Below are 13998 nucleotides of genomic sequence, written 5' to 3' on the forward strand. Positions count from 1 at the left end.
GTGCTTTCGCTTAAGAAATTACAGATTATGTTTACAAGGATACTCACCAAAATGGGCTTTTTTTTTTCTTGTGAATTTGTCAGTTCAAGTGCAAGAAGACAAGAAAGAGAATTCATTTTAGTATTCATGAGCCGAGCGTAAAAAAATCTTGGCTTTCTTGGCACAAATTATGATTTTTTGTCATACATGTGTACTTTTACCATGTTCTGATTGGTGCTACAGATTACCATGCATGGTTTGAGGCCTTATTAACATCCTTATTAACATCAAATATATATATTTTCAAAACATGGTGGACTCTAAGACTCTAAAAATCAAAGTCAAAACTCTGAACAAGTTGTGTTTCAGATTTTAGGTTTATATAATCTCAAAAAGATTAGCTTTCAGTAACCAACCAAACTTTTTCATTAGGTCACAACCAGACTCCATTATAAGGGCGCCACCATTTCCATGTGTTTTAAGTGATATTAACCATTACTTCCACAATTTACACACAATTTATGAAGTAGACATCCTATTCAGAAGTAGTAAGGAAGTTTAGCTTATTTTGATATGAATTCAACCTCAATAATCACATACAAATAAAATGCATGTGCGTTATAGCATGCTGCCACATCATAAATGCTGAATCTATAATTTATATATATATATATATATAATTTTATATTAAACATTTTTCAAACTTTTTTTTTTTTTTAAATGAATGGGGGTTATCTTTTGAACTGTTGGCATGAAAACAAACTGAGGTTGAAAGCTTTCAAATTATTATAGTTTGTCAATATCAGTTTAGGTTTAGTATATGGTTTGCCACCTCTATGTTTGCCGCCCTGGCAATAAATTGTTGAATAATATTTTTCCAAATCAAATAGCTGATCTCATTAAAATGATTATAGTCTTGCTCACTAGGGGGTGTTTCAGCATCCCTCTTAATTAACACACAAATGGGAAATAATGATGGGTTTCTTCTAGACTTTGATATTAAGACATACTTTGGATATGCATGCAGTGAAATAAGCAGAAACAAGTAAGAGAAGTAATATATAAATTTTATTGAAAAAAACAAACACGTCTCACACTGTATGCAGAAAAATAAATTAATATATTGCTATAAAAATATATAGTCTTTTTTTTAACTTTGAACTTTAAAAATGCTTTTACAATGCATTTACTTTGTAGTGAACTGTCTTAAGATGTTTAGCCCAAGTCAGTCACAACAGCAGCCACTAAATGTGACCTTACAACCAAAGCATGAAAGCACAGTTCCCATGCCGTTTCTAAAACTTCATATAACATACAATAAATATCTAAAATAAATACATCCATAATAAATATTTCTTTGACAACTGAAAATAAATAAAAATTCCAATACTGCCGAGGATAGTTTCATTCACATCCTTGCAGAGCAGGATTCAAAAAGGTAGTGGAAGAGAATAATCGTCTCTCCAACTGCTTTGTTACGAGCTAGTGTCAAACTCTGCAGAATAAACACAATGGATATTAAAGGCATGCAGAAGACCACTTTATCACTGATTTAACACTGAACAAAAACTTCAACTTACATTACGTCCAAAGGCACTAAATCTCTCCTTGTATTGCGTGACGTGTACATGTTCTGCACGGTCCATCTGTAAAAACAGATTGTTTAAGTACAGAGCACATAGCAGTTGGTCAGCTGGTCAAAAATATATCAAAAAGTTTCAAACACTTACACAGTGTGGTTTCAAAATGCGTGCGACCCTGTGCAGATCAGACCTCACAAAACGAATTTGAGGGTATTTCTCAACATGCTCATGATCATCTGCATGCAAGATGTGATTTAGATAGTAATCCAGAATCATGGTGTTGATGCAACAAGTATCCTCTTCCTAGAACAGATATTATCATAATGTATTAGTTATGCCTTAATAGTTTAGAAAAATTCTAACTGAACTCTGAAATGTATTTGATTAGTCAACAGTATTGCTACAAATATCTGTTCCATTGTTATTGGTAACTGCAACATTTTGTTAAATTCATTTCAACTATTCACTTCCAATTAGTATGTATAAGTCTCAACAATAGTAACTTAGCAAAAGAATAAGAATTAGTAATGAATAAGTATAGTAATGACTAATTGAGTAGATACAGTTACACTTTAATACAATTTAGACTAACAAAAAGTAACTTTTCAGCTACATGTCAAATAACTCTCATTAGACTGTTAGGTTAGGGTTAATGGAGCATGTCTGTTGGCAGATATTAAGCAGTCAACTCAAACTCTAATGAATGTAGTTGCAAAGTTACATTAAACTGACTTTAAAAAACGAGCAGAATATTGTATAACTTAAAAAAATAGAAAAGTGCTTAACTTATTTTGATGAGTTAAAGCAATGTAAAAACATGTTGTCATAACTTACTGATCATATAATGTTCAAGAATCTAACAATTAGAAAAAAGTACAGTAGGCTATCCAGTGGCAGTAACAGTCAAAACTGGATTGCTTACGAGTAAAATAATTATTACTTAATGTTAATTATCCAACATACATTTAGCATGACCTCGGAGAAAACTGGAAGCAGTCGTGTTTCGTGGTCTTTGTCGTCCTTTTGTGCCTGCAAGGGTTAATATAATGTTATACATTGTATTTTCAAATAAATCAATTTCTATATAATTACACAAATTCAATTAGTTAAAACATAATAGATATTGTATCTATATAGCATATAATTTGCAGCTTAGGCATTCAAACGTACATGTTCAGTCATCACATAGAGGTCGTTCCAGGTGACGGGGCTGTCTAAAGGCTTGGGCCGCGGGCGCATGAGGTGCATCGCCTGGCCTCGCACAAAGCACCAGCACATCACAGCAAGCAGAGTTAGGAACTTCATATTGCAGGTAGACGGGTGGATTCAGTGATGTATGTCCTCTTATGTAGACTGATGTTCCCCGCAGACGAGATTTGGAGAGCATGTTGTGACTAGAGCTTTTATATTCTCCAGATTTGTCCCAGTTATTACCACACACGTCACTGTGGTATTGTCTCTTTACCTTTGGCGTATATCCCCCAACCTCTGCTGCACCTGAAGTTTAGCAGGTCAAACGTTTCTCTGAGAAACCTCGCATGCTTCACATTCGCTGACTGTTATGATTGCATCGGAAATTCGTCTGACAGAAATAAATCTTCCAATAATTAGCCTGCAATAAGGACATACAACGGGGAAGCGTTCTGAAGTGGACAGTTCCTGTGAATTCCCCACACTGGCTAATAGTATTAATAAGTGCGCGACAAAAATAAAATCTTATGTACATAAAGTTATTTCCACTTAATGTTGCTAGGTAACCTTTCAATAACCCTTTTCCTGATCTGCATGTTATGAGTTTGAAAGCAAGTGCGACAGGGAAAGTATTACATCATAAGCCAAATGTTGCTAAAAATCCCGTCAGGATGTTTGGGGAAGCTGCATTTCAAACGTGTGACAGGAACAATAAGGACCACTACAATAAAAGAACAAGCGAATTTGATTGAATTCAGTACGTCAAACTCTGCAATATTGCCGGAAGTGACATACAAAGTCTGTGTATTTATGAATTTATGAATGTTGTGTAATTTACTGACGCCAGAAGTCTCAAGGATCTTAACTTTGCGAAATTCTTTTTACATAGTTCTTCATTCATAAAAGTTATATGGGAAGGTTCTGTGATATATTACATTATTCAAAAAATAAATAAAAACGAAACGAAAAAAGTTGTTTAAAAAGAACATTTAGGCCCTATGAGGTATGTGTGTACACACACATAATATGTAGCCTACATATCAAATGTAACCCTTAAAAGTAATTTTTTATTTTTTAAATTCTGTCCTAATATTAGCAAAGGCATGTAGGTGAGGTGGACAGATAAGTTTACTTTTTTGGTAGCACAGCAGTCAAATTTTGATTCTGTCACTGCATTTGTTGAGTTCATTAAAGGTTTAGAGTTAGACTAACTCAAACTGCTAAAGTTATAGAATGATCATTTCAGGAACCAGTTCAGAAGAGTTACTTATTTGTGAATCAAGTGTTCTGCATGTAAAATTTGGTGAAGAAAATACTGATGTGTGACATGCTATGCGTTCTGACAGAAATATTTGAACAAATCAATACGGCCAACAACAAATTTGTTAATTGAATTTAAACAATTCTTTTCATGATTATGCATGGCATGAACACGCCATTGCACTTTGCACTTTGTGCAATCCCTGATGTAGGTGAGCCTGAATGTAATGCTACAGTGGTATTATTGTGTTCAATTGCTCAACCTAGAGCTATTAAATATTAATATTTATCAGATTTCATTTTGTATCAAAGAGAAATATACATCATCTTTGTATCTATCATAAAAAAAATGTATTACTTTTTTTGCAGACTGAGTTACAGTATAGCGTTAAATCAGCAAAATCATTTTTACAGAATTTGTCTAGTCATATTAAAATTGTAAGTAAATTAAAAAAATATATAACAAATCTCTTTTCTTCATTTTTAAATACCAGACTATCACAAAAAGGAATCAGATTTTTAAAACTAGGAGAAAGAAATTTCATGTTTACATCCTGAGGAGTAAATGTCTATTTTTAAGGTCAATGCACAGCTGATGAATGGGCTTTGACACATTAGTGCTTTCCCCAGAATTCCTCCTTCCTTCTCTGAGCGCGGCCCAAGATCTCAGAGGCCATGGAGCATGAGGCTGCTGATCTAGACGAGATCTGGGACATCTTATCATCTGGATTTAATATGAAAAAGAGATTTTAAAAATGTTCAATGAGAAATATATAAGAATAATATTTCATATCATTATAATTATAAAACAATCATTTCATAGAAGACATTACTGTTTCCATAAATTAGTAATTAAGGGAAGCATATGCACAAACAGTGCAGACATGCAATCAATGAAACCAGTGATATGAAATGCATTAGGTGTTCTTGATATGCGCGCCACATCAAAAGACGCGTTGATCTAATTTCTGTTCCAACTAAAAATGCTAGACAGTCATAAAAGCATTAAGTAACTGTCTGTAACTGCTTATGGCAGCTCATATGTGCAAATATTAAGAAGATGATTTTACCATTCTCTGACATACTAGAAACAGATTCAGGAAACTCTGGATCTGGACGAAAAATTCCCAGGTTACCTATTAACACAAAGAGGATATTGTAATAATATATGGGTGGATTACATAAATGAACGTAACATCATAGGCAGTGAAACTTAATCACGTAATTTCCACTGTCTACACTGTACATGTTTTGTAATGTTGACTGGACGTACAAGTCAACAATATCTTGTTTAATTTGATGTAATCAACTTAACTACATTAGGTTAGAGTAAGACCAATGGTCAGATATAACAACTGACAATTTCATTTATTGACATATTTTTTCATTTAAAGTTGATTACCTAATTCTCAAAACTGGCAGGGAAATAAAGTCAAATTTGGCAGTAGTTTATAATGATTTTTAGTAGTTTATAAAGACATGTCTCTTATGCTCACCAAGCTGCATTTATTTGATTAAGAAAATACAGTAAACATTAACATTGTGAAATTTTATTGTGATTTTAAAAATAAATAAATAAAATGTTTTCTATTTTTTATAAATTTGATGTATATTGATGTTTATTCCTACAATGGCAAAGCCATTTTCAGTAGCTATAACTCTTCAGTCATTTTAATGATCAGGAATCATTTTAATATGCTTATTTGGTGCTTTTTTTATTATTATCACAGTTTTAAACAGTTATAATATTAATATTTTTGTGTAATTTTATTTGAAATAAAAATATTTTGCAAATGTGTCTTTAAAGTCACTGTTGATCAATTTAATGTCTTTGATGAATACAGATATTATTGATGAATTATTAAGAATTATTAATATTATTAATGTCATTGATGAATAATATTAATAAAAACATTCTTTGTTGTTAATTATCTTGTTAATTATCTAAAAACTGTTTTTTTGAATGAGACTTTTCAAAGAACTTATTAATGTCAACTGCCTTCGAGGTATAAATGCAATAATTCAAATTATGAGTTCCCTTGAATTGTCATAATTAGGAGATACGCAAATATACATCAATCAATAGGTGTATTAACTACACTTGATAGAAGTTAAATAATCTTTTGGAATAAATGACTCCAGGAGGACCAGGGAAAATCTGACCCGTTAGCATGAGGACAATACAGCTGTACCAAACTAATGTACTGACGTTAGTGGAAAAAACTAAACAGACACAAAAAAGACAACAGGAGACTGACCTAGATTATTCTCCCCCTATTGCTGGCGGTAACCTAACCTCCCTCTACTCCTTCTGCTGGTAAATGACTCAGTCACGTTTCAATTGCGTGCTTATAGAGTGGCGGTTTTTCTTCCTATGTATGGATTGATGATCACGCAATCAAATAAAGGCATTTTTTTGTAGCACAAACTAAAATGTTCACTTCTAACGTGCATAAATGTCTCTAAAGCTTGTTAACGCTCAGTGTGAATTCATAAAAGCTGCGATCGGTAGGCTTTTCATAATAAAACTCCCATGGATCTACATCAGTGGATGCTAAAAGGAAGCATACCATTATGCTGAAACTCCTGGTTTCTCATTGTGCCCTGAATTCTGTTGGGAAGTGGAGAGACAGCAGCTTTGTGACAGTGGCTGGTCTGTTGTTTTTGTGTTGGCTTGGGTTGTCTTGGATGGGGGGTGTAGTCTGTCGCTTTCGCTTCCTTATCCTCAGGCCAAGCATCTTCACGCATGGGAAGTAGATCTACTGTGATCAGGCCAGCAGCCGGTGGGGAACGTGGCAAACTTCCATTCTCAGCCTTCGTAATACAATGGAGATTGAAATCTGAAGACAATATATGACATAATATTGCGTACTTGAATTAAGAATCATGTACCTTACTGTGTGGCTGCTGTGGAGAGCCATCTATGATATGTTTATAAGGAGAGTGAGATTTTCCTAAAGGTGGCTCACTCCTCTTAACTTTCCTGGAGGAATGTTTGATCTTCGGAGGAGAGACCAGCAAAGCTCCTCCTAATTAAATTAATAAATAAATTTAAAAAAACAAAATATATATATATATATATATATTATATATATATATATATTATTCTTTTTCCCCCTTAATTGATTGCAAAGTATGTCTAACGAACAAGAGGGTTAGATTCATTTTCATTGTTAATAGGTCAATGTGGCCTAAACTTTTGAAAGTATTGTTAAGTATGTTTGTTACCAGTAGCTGGAGTTGTCCGATCATGATGCGTTCTTTGTACAGTCTGCATGGTCTTCAGTTTGGGGGTTGGTAATCTGCCCGCATCTTCAGACCCGTCCACCATCAATGATGACTCAGTTTCCAATAGCTGCAACCTACAACAGATATGAGAAACGTCTAAATGAAAAACGAGTGTTTTGTCCACGTTGGTTCTAGTGTTGGCGGGTTCTCTTATCTCAAAAGCAACTGAGGTGAGGTGACAATTCAGAGAAACAACAATCACATACCTGTCATTTCTCTCCTTAATGTTTCCATGATCATCTTTTGGATACCACTGATTTTTTTTAACTGTGAACTCTTCCTGTGAAATCTCAGACTCATTTCTCTCTCCGTGTCCCTCTTCCTCATCCCATGCCAACTTCCTCTGCACAGGGAGGGTGGGTTCCTCTCCAAGAGAGCTTCTCCTGCTGGCTGCCACAGAAGCAGAAGGTCCAGGGCTAGAGCTTGCCCTGGTACTGCCAGCCCTAAGTAGACATGCCAAAGCGACCAGGTCATTAATAAAAGAAAGCTCTGAACTGACCATCATAACTGTGATCCCTGAGCTCTGCTCACCTGGCCAGGTCCAGAGCCTCAATGATAGGGCTGCTACTGGTGCTTCTGCAGGCTTCAGATTCAATGGAGGATGAGGAGGAGCCATTTGAAGGCTCCCACATCCAGTTGTGATCTGACAGGATCTGATTCAAGTGTTGCCGAGAAAAATGAGTTCCCCATGCCCGTTTCCTGTAGGCCTCTGCCTTCTCACGTAGCTCCTGCACCTGTCGAAAAACAGCAGAACTTTAGAATAGTGATAAATCAGAGCCTGGAAAAATAGGGCAACGCTGCAGATAAAATGTGTAGACAAGACGACTGATAATTCACAGCAAGCCCAGGAAAAACACTGTTTTAAATATTAACGACTCAACATTTCGACTCAAGACTTTGGGCCAGTTGACAAAAATTACATTTTAAAAGTAGTAAACTTTTTTTTGTCATGAAAATATATTTCTTTCAAACATGTATAAACATATGTTTTCTGAGGTGGGGGAAAAAAAAAAATCTAAATTTTCTGTGGGAAAATGTATTATTGAGCCCTGATATTATAATTATACATGCTTAACAAAAATTTGATGAATCAATATAAATTCAGATCATGCAACATTGTCAGATCCGCTTCGAAACCCGTGGAGAATGCGTGTAAAAGTGGAGGCTGTCATCCTCCGCTCCTAAAGAGCTGACTCAAAAAGACACCTCTGTCCCATATGGCAAGACTTGCATAAAAGTTGCATTGAAGCATACTTGACACCATAACCTAAAATCTAGTACTTCTGTCTTACAAAAGTTACTTTGTTTTTACAGGGTCAGCATGATCCGAAAACCATAGTGTGACAGTCTCATACAAATGAAGAAATAGGTGATAAATTATACAGTATAATATGACAAATATTAATTATACTATCTTTTTACAAAAAGATTATTATTATTTTGGTCCCCCTCTGTCAATTTAATTTACGGTATATTCCAGCTGTGTATTGTTATGATTTTCTTTTGAAATTGGGCAATAACGTTGGCTCCTCCAATATGCTAATTAAATATAAATATCAATGCTAATAAGATCTATTCTGTTCCTACTCTCATTTGTAATTCACTGCTTAATGAATAATTAATTAATATACAAATAAGTAAATAAATAAAAGTACAATTAGATGTTATGAACTGTGCCTTAATGTTTAGCTATGCTTTTATATAATCAGTGAGTGAGCCAAAAGTCAATATAGGGTTACACCTGAAAGCAAAAAAAACCAAAAAAAAAAAACAGCAAAACCACAGACAACTTCAAAGTTCCAAGTATGCTGACAGATAACATCTTGATGATTGATCCCACATGCACACATACACAGATTGAACACACACACAGACAGTTCGAGTCTAGGTCTATATGAGATGATACCATTTAGTCGAAGTTTGAATGATGTCATACATTTGATGTGGCAGCACAGAACAGATACACACAAGCAAATGAAGGTATCTGCTGAGACAACAGCAGCAGCAGCTAGAAAATGGATGTAACAGGCGGTAGAGTTACCTCATGATACCACTCGTGAAAATCATCACACTCCTGCAAGATTAATCACACAGACCAGTGATTAGAGAGATTATATACAGGAACTGTTTCCTTATAGCTCTGCCACTATAATCAACCACAGCTCAAGCTTTCATGTAATGGGTGTCAGAATTGCTCTTGAATTACTATAGTAGCAGTCATACCCTCCGGTCATTTTTTATTTGCTGTGTTCAAGTCACCCTAGTGAACATTATTTAGCTGAAGTTCTAGAAATACTTTAAGATTTAAACTAATTTAGAAATTTTTAAAGCTGCAAGTTTGTAGTTGCCTGGACTTTCAATGGAGGGTCAGAAAATCTCTCAGATTTAAATTAAAGTATCTTCAAGTCTTATGGGTTTGGAACGACATGAGGGTGAAATGATGACATTTTTTGAGTGAACTAACTCTTTAAATCTTGAATTTTATTTTTATTTTAGGCCCACACTTTTGTTCCCATAGATGTGCTTTCTTTTTCCAGAAGCTCACCTCCTCCTTTGCAGGTCTGACCTTCACCCACGCTTTATCTCTGTAGCTGTATTGGATGGGAGAACGAAAGTTGGATCTGTACTCAGTTTTCACCTTCCTGCCAAACAGAAAAAGAGGGAGACTGGTAAATACTCGTGTGGATTAAAAAAAAAAAGACACAATTTGAAGAATTTATAATTGCAACCTGTTCAAAAAATACGGGTGTCAAAATAAATATGTTGTGCTTATGTGCTGATTAAGCATAATGCATGAAACGGCCATATGAAATTAATTTTCCGTTTTTTTTTTTGTTTGTTTTTTACAGGACTGAGAAAAAAAAAAAAAACAGAACTACAACAGTCACCTGATAGCCTTGGGTGAAGGGTCTCTTGGGGCACAAGGTGACCTCATTTCCTGTTTCTGTAGATAGGTGACTTCCTCTTCGGGGCTTGACTTCCTGCTGTGTTGTCGCTCCTTCTTCTTCTTCCTCTTCCTCTGGTATGGTGGGCATTTAGGCAAAAGCACAGGGTCAGGGTTTGATCAAGTGGCCCATACAGGTGCCCTAACAATAGGTTGCTGAAACTGGTTTATCCAGCTACATACTGATGCTGTCATACTTGGAAAGTTTGATTTATGTGACTAAGCTGAATGTATATGCAAAGAACTGAGTGACGCAAAACTAAGTGATTTTCTTTGAATGTGTGCAACTTCCCATTTATTAGCAACTATAGGGAAATAACTCGAAGAATAACAAAGGGCAGTAAACGGTAAATCTATTTGCACTACAAAGAGTTTGTTTATGATCATGCTAATTAAAATAGTATGACAGCAAATACCAAATTAAATTAAGTGGAAGCGAATGACACTGGAAGCCTTTCAAGTTACAAATGCCCCCACCCGATCTTACGTTCAAAATAAGGTGCATATTTCAATGTACCTTCTCTTGGGTTGTGTTCTCTGTATGAAGCAGAGGGACCTCAAATTGTTCCACATCTCGCCTCAAGCGCGGTGGTCTGGGAGGAGGTGATCCTTTGAAACTTCTCTTGTACTCGCTCTCGAAAATTACAGGGTTTGATTTGAAGGGTGGGATGGCTCTATTGTTACTGTACAACATCTAAAACAGACATGAAATTATCCAGAACAACAAAAGGTCCATGATTAAATAATAAATAATAGGAATAATTACAATTTTATTAATTATAAATAAATAAATAAAATTCATAATATCACAATTATAACACACACACACACACACACACACACACACACATATTTATGAGTGTGTGTGTGTGTGTAGAAAATAAACAGTGGCATGCAAAACTGTACTGCCATCTACTGGAAGAGTGTTTTTATAGGTAAGAAATGCACACAAAAAACAATCAAGGCATTCAAATACGCATCAATAATTCATATCTTAAAATATAAGAAAACACTTCAGGTGAGCAAAAGTGCTCGGCCCAATGATATGTCAGTTAATCAGGCCAGGGTCTGAACGCAAGCCTATGCGAGATGTTAAAAATTATTTTGAACTGTGACAGTGCTGATAAAATTGCAAGGAAGTACCTCGTGTGCAGCAAGCAGAGGCGAATCGGCCACCGGCGTTTTCCACATGAACTGTCGCTGGTACTCTGAGCTCAAACGGCCATTTCTCTGTTGCTCAGACCTCAGTCCTGCTTTTTTCCGCAGTGCATGGTTAATCTAATAGACAATACAAGCTCTAAATTACAGTAACTGCATTGATGGTGGTATTGTTAGTTAATAATACAATTCAAATTGTTATACACCAATTATGGTCATAAAAATGTAAAAAACTATATTCTAATATATATTAAGACTTGGCCTTTAAATATGTAAATATTCATGAGATCATGAAATAATATCCCCTATAGCCCAAGACCCACGGAAGCTAAGCAGGGTTGACCCTGTAATAGTATCTGGATGGGAGACCTTCTGGGAAAACCAGGTTGCTGTTAGTGAGGCCAGCAGGGGGCGCTCACCCTGTGGACTGAGTGGGGCCTAATACCTCAGTATATTAATGGGGACTCTATACTGTCATAAAGCACCGTCCTTCGGATGAGACATTAAACCGAGGTGCTGACTCTCTGTGGTCACAAAAAAAAAAAAATCCCAGGATGTCTTTCGAAAGAGTAGGGGTGTAACCCCGGCATCCTGGCCAAATTTGCCCATTGGCCTCTATCCATCATGGCCTCCAAATCATCCCCATATATACCAATTGGCTTCATCACTCAGTCTCCTCTCTACCAATAAGCTGGTGTGCGGTGGGCATTCTGGCGCACTATGGCTGCCGTCCCATCATCCATGTGGATGATCCACATTGGTTATTGTTGAGGAGATTTCCAGAATTGTGATTGTGTGAAATTAATTGTGGTAAAGAAACACAAAGGAATCTTCTCCAACCCAACTTTGCACCAATATACACTTTTAACACTCACCCCATTTAGTCTCTGCTGGTCTGCAGCACTGGTGGATGTCTGGGCTGCTTGTGCATCTGCTTGTAATTGGTGGGATGGGGTAGTGGTGCCCTCTGGTGGCACGGGGTCTCTAGGGGCTAGAGGGGTCTCCTCTCTTTCTGCACTAGAGGCTCTGAGCACAGGTGTGACAGCAGGATGTGTGACAGGCCTGCTCTTCTCCAGAAGCTGTGGAGATGAAACATGCCCTTTCCAGTGGAAAGAACTGGATACCTGAGGTGGATAATATTGCCCTTTTCTTTTGGATGTGAATTGGGGTTCCCGAGTAATTCCTATAAATGATAGAAAAAGATCAATCAGTTTAATATTAACCAATTTATTAATGCGATAAGTTTATTCATTTTTTTATATTTTTTATATCAATTTATCTATCTATAACATACTTGACTGGTCAGAGGACAATCCTGCCAGTCGCATCCTGCGATGTGGAGAATCGCTTCTTGGTCGTGTTGTTCGACTCTTGTATTTACTTCGATATTCGCTGATTCCCTATTAGAAGAAGAGCATAACAGAAACAAGTACATTTTATAGCACAAGTAAATCGGTATATTTAAATATGCGCCATAACTAATTACATTTCTGAATCATCAGAAAAGCCATGGTTACTAATAACTAGCTCTTAGCTGACAACTGGATAATCTTGATGCCATTGTCCGCGCACAAACTTCAAGAAATAACAGGAAGTCCCGACAATAGGTTGTAAAGGGTTTACCGTTTAAGTTTAACATGTTTCTTAATACAGTCACGTTGTTTCTCTTTGTTTTCGGCAAAGCGTAAACTATACTTTACTATAATTAATATGAATGTTTATTTGGTTACCTAAAAGTAATGTTAAACAACCAGACTAAATATCAAAACTGAAACCATGTCTTCTGCAGCGCGCGCTCTGTTCCTTAAACAAATGACGTCGCACAAGCGCGTGCACCTTCAATCTGTGTTAAAAAAATCGTTTCCAATGGATAATTTATATAACTCACCTTAAAATGCACAGTCATTTTGAGTCAGAGCTAATGGCGACTAGTGCACAAAGAGGTCCGTGAACAAAAGAAGTGTTTTTTTTTTTTTTTGGAACTCTGGTGTGAGATTCGGTTGCAGGCTCGAGCTGTTACCTTGGTGAGGGCTGCAGCGTCGGCGTCCCACGATACGCGCATGCGCACGGCTGTAAGCCGCTTTGTTATGACGCTTCACTGCACCACGTGTTTTGTAGTGTAATATCTATCTATATGATATTATATAGATTAGTAAGTGTAATTGTGGTAAATGTTTTACACTTTTACAAATGTAAAAGTGTAAAAGTGTGGTAAAACGCATCAATGGCTGAACCTGGAGTCAGTTTTTAGGTAACCCGGCCACCCAATCATTAAAAATCGAGGCCGATAATAACTACTTTGATAGCTTTTACAAATATCTACCAACATCTGTTTGGTTTATGTAGTTATAACGAATGTTAGCACCTTTCCATGAGGATTTGCGGGTCTCTCTCAAATTTGGGGACGTGGCAAGACGTACCCAATAAGACAATTCACTGTATGAACAACGGCCTGAGCGACGCATCAACCGATTTTGTAGTATCTTGTGCTGATTGGTTTTCCGTTCGACTGTAGCCAATTAAAAGAGAGTGCGTGGAGTCAGCGCATTATTAAACAACGGTTTCCGTTGCATCCGGGGTTTGTAGTGCTGAAGT

At 36.3% G+C, this 13998-nt stretch overlaps 2 protein-coding genes across 12 annotated transcripts; both read right to left on the minus strand.

Moving 5' to 3' along the window:
* Positions 1 to 1029: 1029 nt before the first annotated feature.
* il22 (interleukin 22) lies at positions 1030 to 4337 on the minus strand. The gene is made up of 5 exons (XM_039668164.2): positions 2733 to 4337; positions 2526 to 2591; positions 1710 to 1865; positions 1560 to 1625; positions 1030 to 1474 (listed from the first exon to the last, which is right to left on the minus strand). The coding sequence occupies exons 1-5, from the start codon at positions 2865 to 2867 to the stop codon at positions 1388 to 1390; spliced, it is 510 nt and encodes a 169-aa protein (XP_039524098.1). The 5' UTR covers positions 2868 to 4337; the 3' UTR covers positions 1030 to 1387.
* A 123-nt stretch (positions 4338 to 4460) lies between these two features.
* saxo6 (stabilizer of axonemal microtubules 6) lies at positions 4461 to 13881 on the minus strand. Of its 11 annotated transcripts, none has more exons than XM_089126656.1 (15): positions 13769 to 13881; positions 12698 to 12803; positions 12279 to 12586; positions 11389 to 11523; positions 10763 to 10939; positions 10190 to 10320; positions 9847 to 9943; positions 9343 to 9375; positions 7833 to 8035; positions 7508 to 7744; positions 7242 to 7375; positions 6906 to 7042; positions 6584 to 6827; positions 5084 to 5149; positions 4461 to 4737 (listed from the first exon to the last, which is right to left on the minus strand). In XM_089126656.1, exons 2-15 carry the CDS (start codon positions 12729 to 12731, stop codon positions 4628 to 4630), a joined length of 2046 nt encoding a protein of 681 aa, XP_088982782.1. In that variant the 5' UTR covers positions 12732 to 12803; positions 13769 to 13881; the 3' UTR covers positions 4461 to 4627. The 11 variants fall into 11 exon arrangements, with proteins under 11 accessions (XP_088982782.1, XP_088982779.1, XP_088982778.1 ...); XM_089126653.1 differs by lacking the exon at positions 13769 to 13881 and adding an exon at positions 13424 to 13566 and having other exon boundaries at positions 5099 to 5149; XM_089126652.1 differs by lacking the exon at positions 13769 to 13881 and adding an exon at positions 13424 to 13563.
* Between the last annotated feature and the right edge of the window lie 117 nt (positions 13882 to 13998).

This window comes from Pimephales promelas, chromosome 24, assembly GCF_988280905.1.
Source record: "Pimephales promelas chromosome 24, fPimPro1.hap1.1, whole genome shotgun sequence".
Classification (NCBI taxonomy): Eukaryota; Metazoa; Chordata; class Actinopteri; order Cypriniformes; family Leuciscidae; genus Pimephales; species Pimephales promelas.

What these genes read in the sequence shown, in the direction of transcription:
- il22 (XM_039668164.2), bottom strand. Translation starts at nt 2,867, where the DNA reads ATGAAGTTCCTAACTCTGCTTGCTGTGATGTGCTGGTGCTTTGTGCGA. An exon ending in GCATTTTGAAACCACACTGT is followed by an intron (nt 1,626 to 1,709) that starts GTAAGTGTTTGA and finishes CTGTTTTTACAG; the next exon opens with ATGGACCGTGCAGAACATGT. An exon ending in TTAGTGCCTTTGGACGTAAT is followed by an intron (nt 1,475 to 1,559) that starts GTAAGTTGAAGT and finishes TTTATTCTGCAG; the next exon opens with AGTTTGACACTAGCTCGTAA.
- saxo6 (XM_089126652.1), bottom strand. Translation starts at nt 13,465, where the DNA reads ATGCGCGTATCGTGGGACGCCGACGCTGCAGCCCTCACCAAG. An exon ending in ACCAGCAGAGACTAAATGGG is followed by an intron (nt 11,524 to 12,278) that starts GTGAGTGTTAAA and finishes ATTGTCTATTAG; the next exon opens with ATTAACCATGCACTGCGGAA. An exon ending in TTCTAGTATGTCAGAGAATG is followed by an intron (nt 4,738 to 5,083) that starts GTAAAATCATCT and finishes TATTAAATCCAG; the next exon opens with ATGATAAGATGTCCCAGATC.